General features: G+C 37.1%; 1 protein-coding gene across 2 annotated transcripts; it reads right to left on the bottom strand.

The window, feature by feature from the left end:
• Positions 1-1,820: 1,820 nt before the first annotated feature.
• Positions 1,821-15,909, bottom strand: b4galnt1b (beta-1,4-N-acetyl-galactosaminyl transferase 1b). Of its 2 annotated transcripts, XM_032550345.1 has the most exons (12): positions 15,495-15,908; positions 12,983-13,088; positions 10,577-10,799; positions 10,311-10,487; positions 9,284-9,390; positions 6,384-6,421; positions 6,118-6,298; positions 5,695-5,787; positions 5,431-5,618; positions 5,213-5,353; positions 4,878-5,115; positions 1,821-4,082 (listed from the first exon to the last, which is right to left on the bottom strand). In XM_032550345.1, exons 3-12 carry the CDS (start codon positions 10,789-10,791, stop codon positions 3,865-3,867), a joined length of 1,596 nt encoding a protein of 531 aa, XP_032406236.1. In that variant the 5' UTR covers positions 10,792-10,799; positions 12,983-13,088; positions 15,495-15,908; the 3' UTR covers positions 1,821-3,864. The 2 variants fall into 2 exon arrangements, with proteins under 2 accessions (XP_032406236.1, XP_032406237.1); XM_032550346.1 differs by lacking the exon at positions 12,983-13,088 and having other exon boundaries at positions 15,495-15,909.

Below are 15,909 nucleotides of genomic sequence, written 5' to 3' on the forward strand. Positions count from 1 at the left end.
TTAAAATCTCAATCATTAAATCATTAAAAGCCATCATAGTAATGGGTCACAATATAAGTAAGTTTAAACAGAATTAATATTTTTGCAAAGCAGTTTGGTTTGAAATAGTTTAAAACACATAGTTTAGTCTTTGGGCCCTTGTATTATTTTCACTTGTCTCTGAAACAAAAGAAACTCTGTTAGTTTCTGAGGTAACATCCAAGGAGGATTACACGGCCATTTCTTCATGAACAGTAAGAGGTTTTGTTTTTGTTTTTCTGGTGCCTTCAGGAACCAGATATTCTACCCTGACTTTTCTGGATGTTTGTATGTTTGCACTACGCTCTACTGGAGAAAAACTGATTGTGTTTAATTCAAGTCTAAGCACTGACTGCCACATTTTCCAGTGCCAAAATCTCCAGTGTCTATTGAGATGATTAATGAGGTAAATAATTCATACTGTAGTGTGACTTTAAGAGCCAGTTCTACTGCATCTGCTTAGATGTTTTTATACTTCACATTAATTTTCACACTCGGCTGTTTTTGTCTACAGCTTTTAGGAACAACCAGTGACTCTTCCCTCAGAAATGACTTCCTTTCTGCTCAGAGAGCCTGTTTGTCGTCTCCACTGTTTGTAGCATCCAGTCCCCGAGGCTCTTTGCTCATTTACACTGTTTCAGTGTCAGACCAACACTCATTAACTCACACTGCCTCTGTATAATTCTGCAAGGCTGCAGACCCAAAATGCTTTTTAAAAAAAATTATACTTTTTATTTTTTTTAAATCCTTAGCATAGTTGTTTTTATTTTTTAACAATGGAATAATTGTGTATCAATACCCTCTCTTGGGATGTATAATATATTGCTGTTGTTAGAATGTTTTTTTTCTTTTTTTAATTTCTATGTTTAATGTTGGAACAAAAACAATTAATGCAACAAATTTGTGCTTCAGTTTCGTTCTACATCCCTAGAGCCAGTTTGATTCTGGGAACTGGAGGCGATTCCCGGCTGTGTTCCTGCTGAGCTATTCCTTGCGTGTCCCACTGGAAGGAGCGCCCAGAGCAAAGCCACGACTCGCCTGGGAGACTGTGTGACAAACGGGCTGCAAATGCTTAAGGAACCTCCGAGGAGGAAACGGATGCTGTCCCTGGGGAGACGGATGTCATGATTTCTTTTGTGGATCTATTGGTGTCATTTTGAGTTTTAGTGATTTTAGTTTAAATCATGAGAGATTTGCTCAGATGTGCAGCACAAACAGGACTTGTTCACATAGTTTATTTACTTGAGACATTTACTAATTGATTTGTTTAATTTAATTGAATGAATTATGTATTTTTGCTTCAATCTAGCTACCAATCAACCAACACCAAATGATAAACAACTGAGGTTCTACAAATAGACACTATAACAAAACTTAGCTATTTTCTGTTTTTTTTTTTTCTGGAAAAATTGGGTTTCATTTCCTCAATAACACTAAAAATGACAGTCGTTTTTATTTAGCTCTGTCTAATTAAAAATGGTTTTGGGCTGGAAACTATGTGTAAATATTAACATTCTATATACGAAAATGTTTCTAAATATTTTAGAAAAAGCTCTTAAAAAATCAAAATAAAACGGTTGATTTTTAAAAGTTAAAGCAGATATTCTGTAATAGAAATATATTTTAAAAATCTTAATCAATTTTATTTTGGTGGGCTAAGGACAGAAAAGGCTCTTTGAATTGTAAAGGTTGCAAATTCTTGATCTTTGGCAATCATGACAAACCAAGCTGGATGATAATCCAGGTTTATCTTGACACATTCACACAGAATATATATATAAAAAATCTAGAGTACACAGTTACATGATTTCCCTAACCACCATTTATTTTAAGGCTCGTGTGGAAATCCTTAGCAGGCGTACAAATGCAGTATTTGTTAAGGGTGCTGTAATATGGTGTACATCTTCATACCTTAAAATCAATCAAAAATATATAAAACAATTTTTTTTCTATTGACATTTAGCATCATTTGAAATAAAAATGGCTCATAATGCTGTGAAAGAAAACTTTCCATTTCAGTAGTTGTGTGATTTTCTTTTTTTTTTTTTTTTTGAGAGTGATGGGTGGGACAGTTTAAAGGAAATAAAACAATACATTTGTGTCAAGACAACAAATGCAGCTTTGCAAAAGATCAAATCTGTGGGCAAATTATGTTACAAACTCTGAAATGAGACAAAACAGGACTGTGCAGAAGTCTTAGCTGACAGTATTGTTAATGTTGTAATCTTTGTGTCATCAGAAATAACACGTTTGCCAACAAGAAACAAATAAATAACAAGACAGAAAAATATTCTGAATAGTTAAAAATATAAAAAAAATTAGTTAAAACAAAATGGCATATTCTATGCGTCAAGAAATCAGTGAAATGATTCAAGAGAGCCACCTAGAGGCCATGATAAAAATTATGGCATCATTACTTCAACCACAATAGGGTTATGACATCTTTTTAAATTGTTTTGAATTATATTATAGCTTTATTTTGTTGTAACTTTTTGTTTGTCTACTTCTGTTAATTTAATGAATTTTTATAGTATGTTGCTTAGTTTATAAGCAACAGTTAAATATTGCTCAGTGTCTGTTTAGCTTCTATAAATTACAGGAGTAGTTCTTGTTCTTCATACTTTGGTTCATTTTTAGGTGCAGAATTCAAAGAGGTCAAATTATTGATTATGTATACATTGATTGGATAATGAATACTCAACAGAACATGCCATTTTGAAAAAAATTACTCAATGTCTTACAACTTTTAATGTCGCCAATCCGTGGGCTACGGGCCCGGCGCCATGGAGGAGTATGGAGTGCCGTAATTGAAATGCTTGTGTGAGGGGTAAAAAAAAAATAGATTCCACATCAGTTGGAATGGCTAATAAATAAAAATAAATAACAATTCATGAACACACAAGTGAAGGACATAGATCTTTAATTTTAGGATGAATTAGTCAGTTTAGTTCCTGTTACTTATTATTTCAGTAAACAAAAATGTTTTCTCAATTTCAGTTTTTGTTATTTTGTTAATTTTAGTTAAGTATAATAACTTTGCACCACACAGTCTTTGACTTTCGGTACCTAAACGGAATAGAAACATTATCCCTGTTTCTGTCACTCACAGCTTTCTTCTGACTCTGACTAATTGCTTCAAGAACTCAATTAGTTATTCTACCTGCTTGTTTTTTAATTAGTCATTGATTTTATTGAGTGATATTAACATGCACTTTGGTTCATCCATGTTTCCTTTTGGGCAGCATTTCAAGATGCATTTTTCCTTTCATTCCCTGGGCTGCAAACACACAAACTGGAAAGCTCCAGACGGTTTCAGACAAACAACCACAGCTGCTCCCCAATCTCTCTACAGCAGCCGTCGCTCCAGATGGACAGATTAAGAAGTTTCTCTCTCTCAGACGGGGCTTTGAGGGAGGACTGTAGGTACGGAGGTAGAAAAAAGGTGACAAAAATAACTGAAGCACTCCAAAGTCTGCAGCCAGACCTTTGAATCTGAATATTCTTCATGTGGCACTGGAAAATTCAGGATTGTCTCCTACGGAGAAGTGTCTCACACCAATAAGGAGTTCTTGTTCTCACTCCATCCGTGTCATAATTGGTTTCCCGAGCAAGAAAACACATATCTCACAGGAAAACAATGTGAAAAAAAAGACTGTCTAGGTCTTTCCAAAATAAATCCCATCAATCCTCTCTTCAGGTTTTTACAGAACTGCCTCAAAGGCAGGTGACAGCAGAACAAACCAAGCTGCCACGAGTTTTATGTGTCAGTGCAGGGTGGAGAAAAATGCCTTTGGAGATTCAGGAAGAACAGACAAACCTTCAGAGAGACCAGGAGAGATGTGAACGCTAATTACGAGTCAAACACTGAAACCGGTTTTTGAAGTACAGGAGGCCGTTTTTTGTACGTGTGGCGTCAGAGGAAGCTGGAGGGTAGCGAAACTTGGCGTATGTCTTGTCGTTTTCTGACTGGGTGACCCATGGTAGTTTGATTTTGGTTGCGTGGTTGATGATGACGTCGTCACAGGAACCAACGTGGAGAGATCCAAGGCCGTCGATGAAAAACTCTATAAAAGAAATAAGAAGACAAGAGAACTCAGAACATCGAATCATTCATCATTTTGGTTTGTCTTTTCAATAATATCACATATTCCTATATGAGATAGTAAGCAGATTTGCTTAACTACATATTACATACTGTACTAATTGGTTCTTCTCTATCCTAGGAATGCTGTGGTTGGATGAAAACAATTGGTATGTGGTATGGGGAAATTTTGCGCAATATTCTCCCTCTAAGTGTTTTGTACATGATGTGCTGGAGCGTCAGGGTGGCGGCAAGCACAGACATTTCAGATCTTCTGTCAGAGTTAAGCATATCAGACACATATTTAGCAACTGAGTGTGACATAAATGCTCTACACCACAAACTATTGTTTTTTTAGATAAATATATGCACTCACGTTAGTTTCACTACACACTCACATTAGTGCCACAAACGTAGCACCACAGAAATGAAGTATATGAGCAAAACTGCATAAAAAGTGTAGGTGTCAACACCTACATCTCCCCGGAGTGTGATACTCATGCACTGCAGAGAGGATGTGCAAGTTAAATTTGAATTGTTTGTCAAAGTTTAAAATAACTACTGTTTCATCTGCAGCTGTTGCCTCAAAGCTTTTCTAAAAATATCACAGTGAACACTATGTTCACTATGATAACACTATGAGAACATTAGGTGAACCCGATTTTTAGTCAGCATCGTGTCTTCAAATGTGGTTTAAATGATCCAGAAAGGAATAAAATGCACATATTTTGCTGTTTTGATAATAAATTTGATTGTTGAGTGTTTTTACTGTACTCACCCAGGTGAGCTACCCTGGCGAGACGGGGGTCAAAGCCGACCTGCTGGACTTTATCCGTGCGAGCTAAGAAGAAATTAATGACCCCATCCGTCACAACGCAGTTAGGAAATCCCTCAATTGTGTGATGAAATCCTCTTCTCATGTGCAAACAGTCTCCGTCTTCCTCTCCTGGCTCGATGGAGATGGTTTGTCGGTAAGTAGCTGTGTATCCTGTAGCTTCTCGCACTGCACCCCCAACCTACAAAAACACAAGAATGGAAAACATGGAGTCAAATCTCTGCGATAAAACTTTATAGACTCATTTTGAACAATAATTTATCTTCCAGGGCACCAACCAGATCCAGAGTGGTCCTCTCTAAAACATCTACAAGCTTCTCCAGCTTGGTATTGGCCGTGAAGAAGAAGTCATCGTCCACCCAAAGCACATATTTGGTTGTGACCTGGGAAACAGCCAGGTTTCGTCCAGCAAACCAACCCTACGACACAAGAGGTTTGAGCTCTACAGACTCAGAGACAATTAGCTGCAACAGCAGAGAAAGACTAGCTTGCTTACCTTCCCAAAAGGCATGATGTACTGCTCGATGTAAGGCCCAGAAATGGTTTTTGGGTTCTCGCTGTCATCAGCAATTACTATCGTGACTGCAGGATAGTATTTTCTGATACTGTCAATAAGGTTTTGAAGCTTTTCATAACGCAGGAAGGTCTTTGTCGCTACGGTAACAAGCGCACTGACGTTGTACTCTGCAGAGGGCAGACAGATTTTATGTTAAGCACTCTTTCTGCATAAATCACAAATACAAAGATCATGCTACTGTACCTTCCTGAGGTCCAGTGTCGTAAAGTTTTGGAGTTACTCCATGACGGATCTTGATGCTGAAGGCAGCTTGATGACCTTCTGTCTCAAGCTCCACTAAGGGACACAAAAAAATGTGATTTGTTTCCTCTCTACAGACAGATCTATTTTGGAAAATAACGACCCCTTTAAATGCAGTGCTAGTTAAAAAGTTCACATCCACTCACTAAGGACAGGTACATATTATTTTGTGCTTTTAGAGATGCATTTGAACAGTATAAAATATTTTAAAAATATCAAGGATCAAACCATCATAAATCATCTTAGGATAGTTTCATTGTGCGCAAACTGAAGGAGGATTTTATACAAATATAAAAATGGGAAAAACTGTAATTAATTTGCTAATATTTTTATCAATAACCACTTCTAAATCGGAAGACATCTTACCTGTGTCTGCAGTGTTGGGATGAAACATTGTGTTTGTGTAGGTGACAAACTGCAGCTGTCGGTTCAAGTTCAGCAGCAAACTGCTGGACAGACTCATATGCATCCCTCCATCACCTTTTATTTTCACTCCCTCCACTTCTGCTGCTACATTTAGTGTTCCTAGTGTGGCAGTAATGTTTATCTGCAGCAGGGCGGAAGATGAAATGGAAAAAGTTACAGAAATCCACAAATCTGGACAGCAGAAAATAAAACAGGAGGATACTCACTGTGTAATGGTCTCTGGGAAGGTCGTGTAAGGCCAAGCCTGGAACGATAAGTTAGTTGTTTTAATTTGACTTGCAGGAGTTTTCAGTTTTTCAGAACGGCGACAGATGCTGCTTTGGGAAATTTCTCAGTCAGTTGTAAAGATTACTTCACTCACAAACGATGCAAAAAAACCCTTTTTAATACAAGAATCCTGTTTGAGAAAAAAGAAGTGTCATGATTCCTTCAGTTTTTTCCTGTAATTGTTTTTGTTGTTCTTTAATGAACAAACATACCGACCATACCCAGTTTGTGTCTGTGATTTGGTTTAAGCTCTACCTCGCCAAATGTGACAAAGGGGAGACAGGATGGAGTCCTGACTTTACCTAACACAGATAAGTTAGGCAGTCCTGATTGAAGCTTCATGCAGCATCGTTGTTATCAACTGAGATACAGACATGGTTTTAAACTGTCCTACTTTCTCCCAGAACATACAACATATTAGCATTTGACAATATTTTAAAGAACACATGAAATTTAAGTTGATTTTTTATGAGATAGTAATAATCATATTGAAGCATTTTTACAATAATCTCTCACGTTGAGTTTTAGGAAAAAAACAACTATTATTTATTGATACCTTCGTCCCATTGATACAGACTTCTTGTAGTTTTTAAAAGTGTCTTTTTTGATTACACTTTATTTGAAGGGTTTGCACAAGACTGACATGGCACTGTCATAAACATGACATAACACCTGCCATGAACATGACCAAAGAGAAAGGAGCAGATGAAATATTCCCCAAGAAATTTTTGTAAGTCATTTTGTGTTACTATTTTCTCCAGGTGAAGGAGAGTGTGAGGGGACAGGTAAGTGGGGAAGGGAGAGCAGGAATCAGCTGACTTAACAAGTTATGATTTAGACAACTATTGTTGTCAAATGTAAAACTAGTGTTTAATCTATTTATTTATTAATAAACTTCTTGTAAACATCCACAAACCACGGTGTCTGGTTGGAAAAAAATTTTAAATGCTCATTAAGTGAACAGATACATTCATATGCCTAAAACTAGACATTAAATGATGCATTCTGAATAACAGGCTGTATGAACTTCTGCCAAACAAATATTTGATCAGAAATAATTATATTGCACTTTATAACAACCAGTCAAGTTTACTAGACATTTGTCTGCCAGTCTACCATTCTGACAATGGTAGACTGGCATTGTCTACCAATGCCAGTCTACAAGAATGGACATTCTTGGAATGGTTTTTAAATAAATGCTGAATTAAGATCACATTGTTTTTTGATTATTTGTTTTTGTTCCTTTTTTTAAGTGACCACAGTGGATTGAGTCATCACCCACTATGAGAATGTCCAGAAGAGATTCACCAAGTTTGAATTCATGAAAAGGCTTTCACCATGATTAATGTTGAGTACAACCATTGCAAGAACAGCTATAATTTCTGAGAGCTGCTTCCAGGAAATTAAGACAACAAGAAGATTTCCCTGTTATCAAAGAGTTACAGGAAGGCCATAACAAAGGAGATGGCGGACACAATCGAAGCAAAACGTGTTAGGACTGTTGAAAGAACCTTTTTTCTTAAGTTAAAGAATAAGTAATTCTGTTTTAGTTTTTCAATCAGTATTTCAGACCCTTTGTTTGAAGAACAAGTAATCCTTTGTTTTATTTGTACAAAGGGTTCATTCTACAGCTGTGATGGTAGTTATAAATAGTTCAGAGTTTTCCACTTGAGGGAAGACTTAATATTGCTGACTGTCAGTATAGTATTTGACACTGTAATAACACTTAATAACATCATAACCGTTGCTACTTGTTTCACTTTATTTGAGGTAAGAGTTAATATTAATGATAGGTATTTTCTCAACCTATATAAAAAGAACCACAGACAACGTTACTCAGTTTTCAACCAAATTCTTGCAAGAATTGAGAAGGCACAGAGGATCAGCTCCTACAAGCCGATCTCCTTGCGTTCTGCCATTCTGCTGCAGAACTTGTCTTTTTATTAGCAGAGAAAGGGAGTGAATGGAAAGTGGGAGAGTGATCTTAACAAAAAGGGGGCTACCCTGATAACAAGGAAGGGAAACAGGAGCTAAACTCTACACACAGAGGCAACTAAGGAGTATCTCAGGAAGGCCCCCTAGAGAAGCACCTGTGAAAACATGCTTGAGGTCAAGGAAAGGTTAGTTATGTCTTACACACAGTTTAACAAGTTCCTCCTCTCTGGGGTGAGAACACTAAACCTTAAAATAAAAAAAAGCAACTAGTAATATAAAACTACTAATGTAAGAAAGATAACAAAACATAATAATTCTAACAATTAATGATACTGTAATGACACTTAATAACATCTTCATAACTGTTGTTACTTGTTCCAATTGATGTAAGAAGAATTATTAATGACTTTATTATTCAATGATTTGACAGTGTAATAAAGCTTAATGAAATCTTTATTGTTGGTCCTACTCGTTCCACTTTATTTCCGGCAGGCGGAAATATTAATGACTGTGTTGTTAAAGCTTTTGACAGTGTAATAACACTTGATGACATCTGTAACTAGTCCAATGTTTAGGGAGAAATATTAATCTCACAATTATAATGATCTCGAAACGGTCACAATTTAGACTAACAACAAATAATATTGTAATGTAATAATACTCAAAGATACGCTTGCAATGAACAAATACTAAAAACACAGTGAATACTTCTTATTATAATTGTCTTGTTGCAGATTACCAGTCACACTGGTGTAGAGTTTTGCAGCTCCCTTTTAAAATATGGACTGATTGAAATTACTTTAAAAGACTAAAAGTCAGACTTCTTGAATCCAAATATATGAAACATGACAAATGACTCAAGACTTTTACACAAAATGAGTAAAGATGTCAGGTAAAGTAATACCTGGGATGATGATTGTTTTCAGGGGTCGTACTTCCACCCCCTGTGTTGGATATTGCAGGGGATTGTTGGCCTCGGCGATGATGAGCGTGTCTGCAGCAGTCTTGGATCTGATGAGGAAGGTTTTTGATCAAAACTACGCAAAAAGCGATCAGATCATCTTGAAATCAACTCTTTAAGAGAACAAGCAGAGAGATTATGTTTAAAATCCAGTTGGGTTGGTTTGCTCTTTGAAAATGGCTGCGGGCAGCACAGTGTATAGAGGTAGAGTGGCAGCCTGTTAGCCACAGCGGTCCCAGCGTTCAATTCCTGACTCTGGGACACCTTCCGTCTTTATTTATTTCCTGTCTGAGCTGCTGCAAATAAACACCACCGGTGCCACAACAACCTTCTACAAAACCAGCCTGAAGCCGCAGAAAGTAGCACCTATAACCAATGAAACACTAAAGACAGCTTTATATAAAATATATAAACCTGAATTATAAATACACTTTTATGAACGGAGACATGCAGTGTCACTGTCACTTCAACAAGGCTTTGTATTTCCTGTTTTCATTCCAGGTGAGAAAACAGTTCATGTCATCAACCCTTTTGTCTGATTTGAACAGACTGTGTTAATTATGTAACTCATTATTGACTAGATGCTGTTGATATTTTATGTCTGCAGAGTTTCCTGTTAGATATATTCCACATAAATTGTTAATTGAAAATAAATTGTTTAAGTATTATGATCCTATCTTTTTAAGTTCTTCCACCCAACAAAAAAAACTGTCTTGTCTTTTAATTTGATATTTAAAAACACCAAATATTACCCATAAGCCCTCAGAATAATCAGTATAATTTTATCAGTGTAATGTTCTCTGTTTTTCCACATAATCTAATTGATCACTTGATTTTGGTAAATATGGCCAGTATTTCTTTTTTTTACAAGATATTTCTGTGTGTTTTTCTGTGTCTATGGATGAACAAACAAAAATAATAATAAGTAATGAGTTTTGTTCCCAGACTTCACTGTAACTTCCTTATTTACCTCAGTTGGAAACCTCTGTACTCTTTAGCTCGTCTCATCTTCATTTCCTCCAGCTCAGAGGCGTCAAAGGCCGTGTGCAGAGAGTGAGCTGACACCCGCGGGAACAGCAGCTGGGCGAAGGGCAGGTTTACTCCTGGACTCTCACCCTCACAAACGCACCCATTGCGTGCCAGCAAGCTGAGTGGACAACCAAATTCACATGTAAGTAGATTTTGATTCACACATGAGGTAAAATGAATTCATGACACCAAGAATACAAGCCTTACCCTGCTACACTTTTCCTGATATGAAAGGGGACGCTGCTTAACTGATGGTCCAGTTCTGGCAGCCTCTCCTCCAGGTGCCTCTCCACTGTCGGCCCTAGATGCTGCCACACGTCCACCGTGTTGTAAGCACGAGTGGGCCATGAGTGGAGGAGAGCCAGGACCAGCACCACAGACACCAGGATGGCGAGCAGCACCGTCTTTCTCAGGGACCGCATACTGAAACCTGTCGCGCAAGGTGACCCATTAGTTGCTTAATAGTCAAGTACACACCCTATGAGACACCCTGCAATATCCAACACAGGGTGTGCCACTCAAAAAACCTCAGTGGAATTCAAAACGTTAACGAAACAGTGAACTACAAAAGCTGGGAACTATTATGATTAACTCTCGCATGGACAGGAAATGGAATCTGTAATCTAATTTTATGTGTAAACAGAGAAAATGTGTGTAATCAGCCATTACTGTCTCAGAGATAAAAAGCAAAAACTCAGTGAGGATTGGGTTTTATAACTGTAATGGATGTTTTCCTCTCAAAGCTAGAAGAAAACTGGTTTCAGAAACCTTTGTACCTCCATATGCTTCATTATGGAGATGTTCTATGTATGAATGCTTCTGCCAAATGTCTTTATTCATTACACATGTAAGCACCATGTGGTAATGAATTTCAATGAAACACTTTTTTGAACCAAGGAAACAGTATAAACAACACTGTCACTATGCAGCCTGGTGTGATATGAGTATTTTCTATACTTATGTGTTATTACACAATCAGCAGTTTGATTTCTAAGAACTTTCCTCCTATGGGTGAAAATAACAGAAAGGTTTTTATTTGTATGTGTCATTTTCACTCATGATTCAGTTGAATTTGTTGTCAATTCAGTTATTGTGTTTTGTTGCTTTCATAGCATTTAAAATGTTCAGTTGATTAACTTATATTATTTCAACTTATAACTTGGTTTTACTTTGATTTTCAAACCACTTTCTAAATAAAAATTTCTTATGAATTTTTATTTACATTATTAATCTTAATCAGAAACAAAGATGGCATCACTTGAACAAACAAGAGAAAAGCTCTGAGGTAATATTAGCCATTTTGAAATAATTGTTTGAAAAGCTAAAAAACAACTGTTTTAAGAAAATAAACTGCCTGGTCATTTATTTATTTTCACATTTGTCTTATATTCTGTCAAATACTGAGATTTGTGTATTTTAATATGGAGATGGACTGTTTCTTGCAGAAACAGTTTTTCAGGAAATTGTTTTCTCAGCTTCCTGAATGTGATCGTCCTGAAAAAACAATTACCTTTTTTTTTCTTTTCAGGAAAAACTGCCTCCTGTTTTTTCAGGAAACCATAAATACAACAATGCTGCTCAAAGTGACAAATGTCATTCTGTAAAAATAGTTTTTGCCTGGACAACTTTCTCTGTGAAAAGAAAATTCATGTTGCATCCTCATTTGACATCTGTAGTATTGTTATTATTTTTAGGAACTCTGACTTGGTTACATGTCCAATCCTTCAGGCCAGTTTGAATAATTATATTTTCCCATTAGCCAAGCTGGGAGATGAGTGTTGGAATCACTGGTCCAGAAACTGGGAGGTGACAGATCCAGATCTCAGTAAGGTGTTCTGCTTCTTCTCCTAAAGTGTGTAAGGTGGTTCTATTGATGATAAATACAATCCTTGAGTGAAGAATAATCGATATAGTGATGTAAATAACATCTGAAGTCTAACAAATACACTTTGGATTTGTAATAAAACTATAGATTGTGAGACTGAATTGAAATAAACATACTTTGTATCATTTACTATGTGCTGTGCCTGACTAAATATAGACAAATAGTCCATATTAAAGACTAGTTGTGTTTATTGTTGGCATATTTTTATCTTTTAACAGCATTTTAACAGTTTTAACAGTTAACCATGTTGATACAAAGAAATTTGCATCTGGTTTCATTTATTTTCTTGTCCAGCGTTGTTACTCTTTTTTATTCCCTCACCATTCTAGTTCCTCGCAGCCACACATTTTTTCTAGCAAACCACAATAAGGTCTTTATCCTCTCAATGTGACCAACAACAACAAAAAAAGGAATAATCTGCTTGTGAGCTTCAGTGCTTCGATCGGTCATGTTGTCCATATACAGTATAGCTCTGTTTATTAAGACAGCATGTGAGAATTCACCCATTTGTGAAAGCAATTAAGAAAATGCAACATAACCAAACAGAATCCATTACAAGCCTCCAGATGTGACGTAGTGTGAATGGAGCACAACACAAGCCTCTGTGTGTTGTTGGGTCTGAGAGACACTCTTCTTTTGAACAGATGCCTGCAGCACAGCTCAGGCTACAGTAATCATTACACAGCATAGACTGTATTTTAGAAAAACTCAATCTACTCAAATTTTACCTCAGTGGCTCGATCCAGTCAGAGAATTATTAATCTTTGTTGGGAGGAACCAGCATTTCCAGAAACCAAGCAGGCAGTGATGTGTACATCTGAGTTTCTGCTCCATCTGCAAGTAAGTTAACAAAACAATCAACCCAGTTATTCTGGAAGTTCACTATCAAAAGCAGAGTAACTTTGTCTTGTTAGTTTTTATTACTTGATTGATTTCATAATTAACTTTATCATAGTTCTAATCTGATAAATATGCAGAATCTTCTTACTGCTAAGTAGCAGAGGGTGCTCATAGAAAACATAAAAAAGGCATGCCTCAGGTTGATTTTTAATAGATTGTTTAGACACTTTAGTTAATGCACATTAATGTAAATTGACAGCCATTTTCCTCATTCCATGTGTCAGGATGATTTGAGTTCACACTCCTGTCCAGGAAACAGGGCATTGTTTACTCTGTCCTGTTTCCTCTGCCAGTATGCCAGCTGTTTTTCGTCCTCTAATTTCCTTTGCTTGCCCTTTCCCTCAGCTATCCTGCCTCACATGTAACTCTTAACTCTTCTGCTTCCTTTGCTGCTTTCTCTTCTCTCCACACTATAGAAAACGTTATAAAGTATAAAGTCTAATAGCTACCCTGACTTACAGAAATTAGTTAACTTTATTAGGCTAACAATAAAATGCACTATCGTCTTAATATATATGAAGTGAAAAACACAACACATTTATTGTTTAGAGTGAACATTACTTTATTTAGAGTTAAGCTCACTCGTAAACAGTAAGTTACCAGCATCTCTTTCACTGCGCATTTAAAGAAGAAGTGTGCATGTGCAGATCAAATAAAACAGAAATGTCTCAAAACAATCTTAAGATGTTTTCTAAATTTACATAGTCCAGCGGCTGACCTCGAGATGGCAGCATCGCAACTTAGCATAGCGCAAATCATAATATATTTATATTTTTTTCAATTTCAGTGAGTATGGCAGTAACTTCGATCTGCTGCTACAATTTGTGCTGAGCTCCATTATGATGTGAAGAGCTGAAAGCTATAGCTACTGGAAGTACAGACAAAACAGATATTGATCATTCCCCTTAACTGCTTGAGTATTCCTACAACACACACCACTGGGAAGTGATGTCGGCAGGACAGAAAGTTTACAGCATTTCCCTGGTGAAATGTAATGTTTTTGTTTGGTTTCATCACAGGATTGGGACACTGATTAATCCAGTCAGGATGTTGAGTGTTTAATAGATTTAAATAGAATTCTGGTTTACTAAGTTAAAAGTACATCTGAAGTAGTTCAGATGTACATCTTGCAAGTCATCCTGGCAAGATGTCAAGCAAGTACATCCTGCTTGAGTTTAGTTCCTTAAACTCATCTGTAAGTGTATTCTACAAAGGTTGCGCTAATGGGTATAACTTTAAATATGTAGTTCTCTACTTGTTTGTTTTTTATTGCAATCAGTTTGCATACTTTTTAATGGTATCTAATTGGATTTTACTTAAGCTATCTGGATTGCATTATTCTCCACTGATTTTTCTGTTACTCAACCCTTTTCCTCACTCCGTGCCTCAGGTTGATTTTTAATACATTGGTTAGACTATAACAAAAGCATCTGCTGTCAAAGCAAGTTTTTTTTTGTGTGTGTTAATTCTTATTAATGACTTTGCTCTCCCTGCATGCAAAACTTTGGGTCATCCATTACACTCCAAACATGACAATTAGCACTCAAATATATTGTTTTAGCATCAAATTATTGTTGATGCTAAAGAAAATAAAACTTGATGAAAAATGTAAGGGAGAATTATTTTTATTTATTTATTTTTAACAGAAATTAGGCTGATGTTACAATTCAACATTAAAAGGAAGTTAGTGCGTAAAACTCCAATGTAAAAAGGGGGAAAGGAGTAAATGAGTAAAAAATAAAATAGGAATATTAGGTTTTAATAAGGGCAAAAACAGGACGACATGCCTTTGTCAGTTTGGTGTCACAATCAACACCAAGAATGCCTGCTGGTGAGAAGTGGCTCACAGGCAGGAACTATGAGGAGCATTGTTGGGATATTCTGAGGGTTCCTCCCAAAGTGGCAGAATCACTGCTCATTTGGGTCCATCTTTCTAACGCCACATCCCATCCACCGACCGACATCTGTGATAAAAATGGGAGGATAACGCAGTTCTCCGTCCTTCCGAAACAGCGGGGCTGAAATGCCAATCGGCAAGCAGCAAGCAGGCCCATTAGCCTATACCTTTAACGGTGAAAAATACTGCAGGGGAGCTCCATGTAAAAGGCGAATGCACGCTTTACATCCTAAACCCATTTGACAAATGCAACCTCACCCCTCATTTAGGCAATCTCTTGCACACAAATACATTTTTTTCTTGTCTGTTGCTTAAAAAAAAATGACTGTTCAATGTTCATCTGGAGCTCGAAGCATCGTCAAAAACATCCTCCTGAGAACGGGCCCTTTTGTCTTTAATCAGTGGCTTATTATTGAAGGAATTAAAATGAACGGGCTCCTCACCTCAGTTAAGACGCGCTCCAAGACGTGTCACCTCCCTGCTGCACATAGCGCTCCCCTGTGATGACGGATCCGTTCCACGGCGGTCTGATGGAAGTAAAACCAGATATAGGGAGCAAAAGGGGTAGACTGATAATAAGGCGGCCGCCGCACATCGCAGCACACAGCAGCAGCAGCAGCACTCTGTGGATGGACGAATGCTCCCCCTGCAGCAACAGGGGCTGCAGCGCAGCGGAGAGGCACCGCACCTACACGCCGAGAGCCAGAGGGATGTCTGAGCTGCACAAGCTCCAGCCTGCCCTGACAAATGGAATGCTCATTTATTTTGAAATGCTCAGACTGGAGCGTGTTCACCTCAAAAGCATAAAATGCTTTTAAAAAAAACACACAAAAAACCACAAATCGCTTTTGTTGCAGC

This window comes from Xiphophorus hellerii, chromosome 20 (genome assembly GCF_003331165.1).
Source record: "Xiphophorus hellerii strain 12219 chromosome 20, Xiphophorus_hellerii-4.1, whole genome shotgun sequence".
Taxonomy (NCBI): Eukaryota; Metazoa; Chordata; class Actinopteri; order Cyprinodontiformes; family Poeciliidae; genus Xiphophorus; species Xiphophorus hellerii.

Excerpts from the sequence above, each read along its gene's own strand:
- b4galnt1b (XM_032550346.1), bottom strand. The coding sequence starts at position 10,791 with ATGCGGTCCCTGAGAAAGACGGTGCTGCTCGCCATCCTGGTGTCTGTG. Across the intron at positions 6,422-9,283 it reads GAAAACAATCATCATCCCAG|GCTTGGCCTTACACGACCTT; the intron begins GTATTACTTTAC and ends TTATCGTTCCAG. Across the intron at positions 5,116-5,212 it reads AGAGGACCACTCTGGATCTG|GTTGGGGGTGCAGTGCGAGA; the intron begins GTTGGTGCCCTG and ends GTGTTTTTGTAG.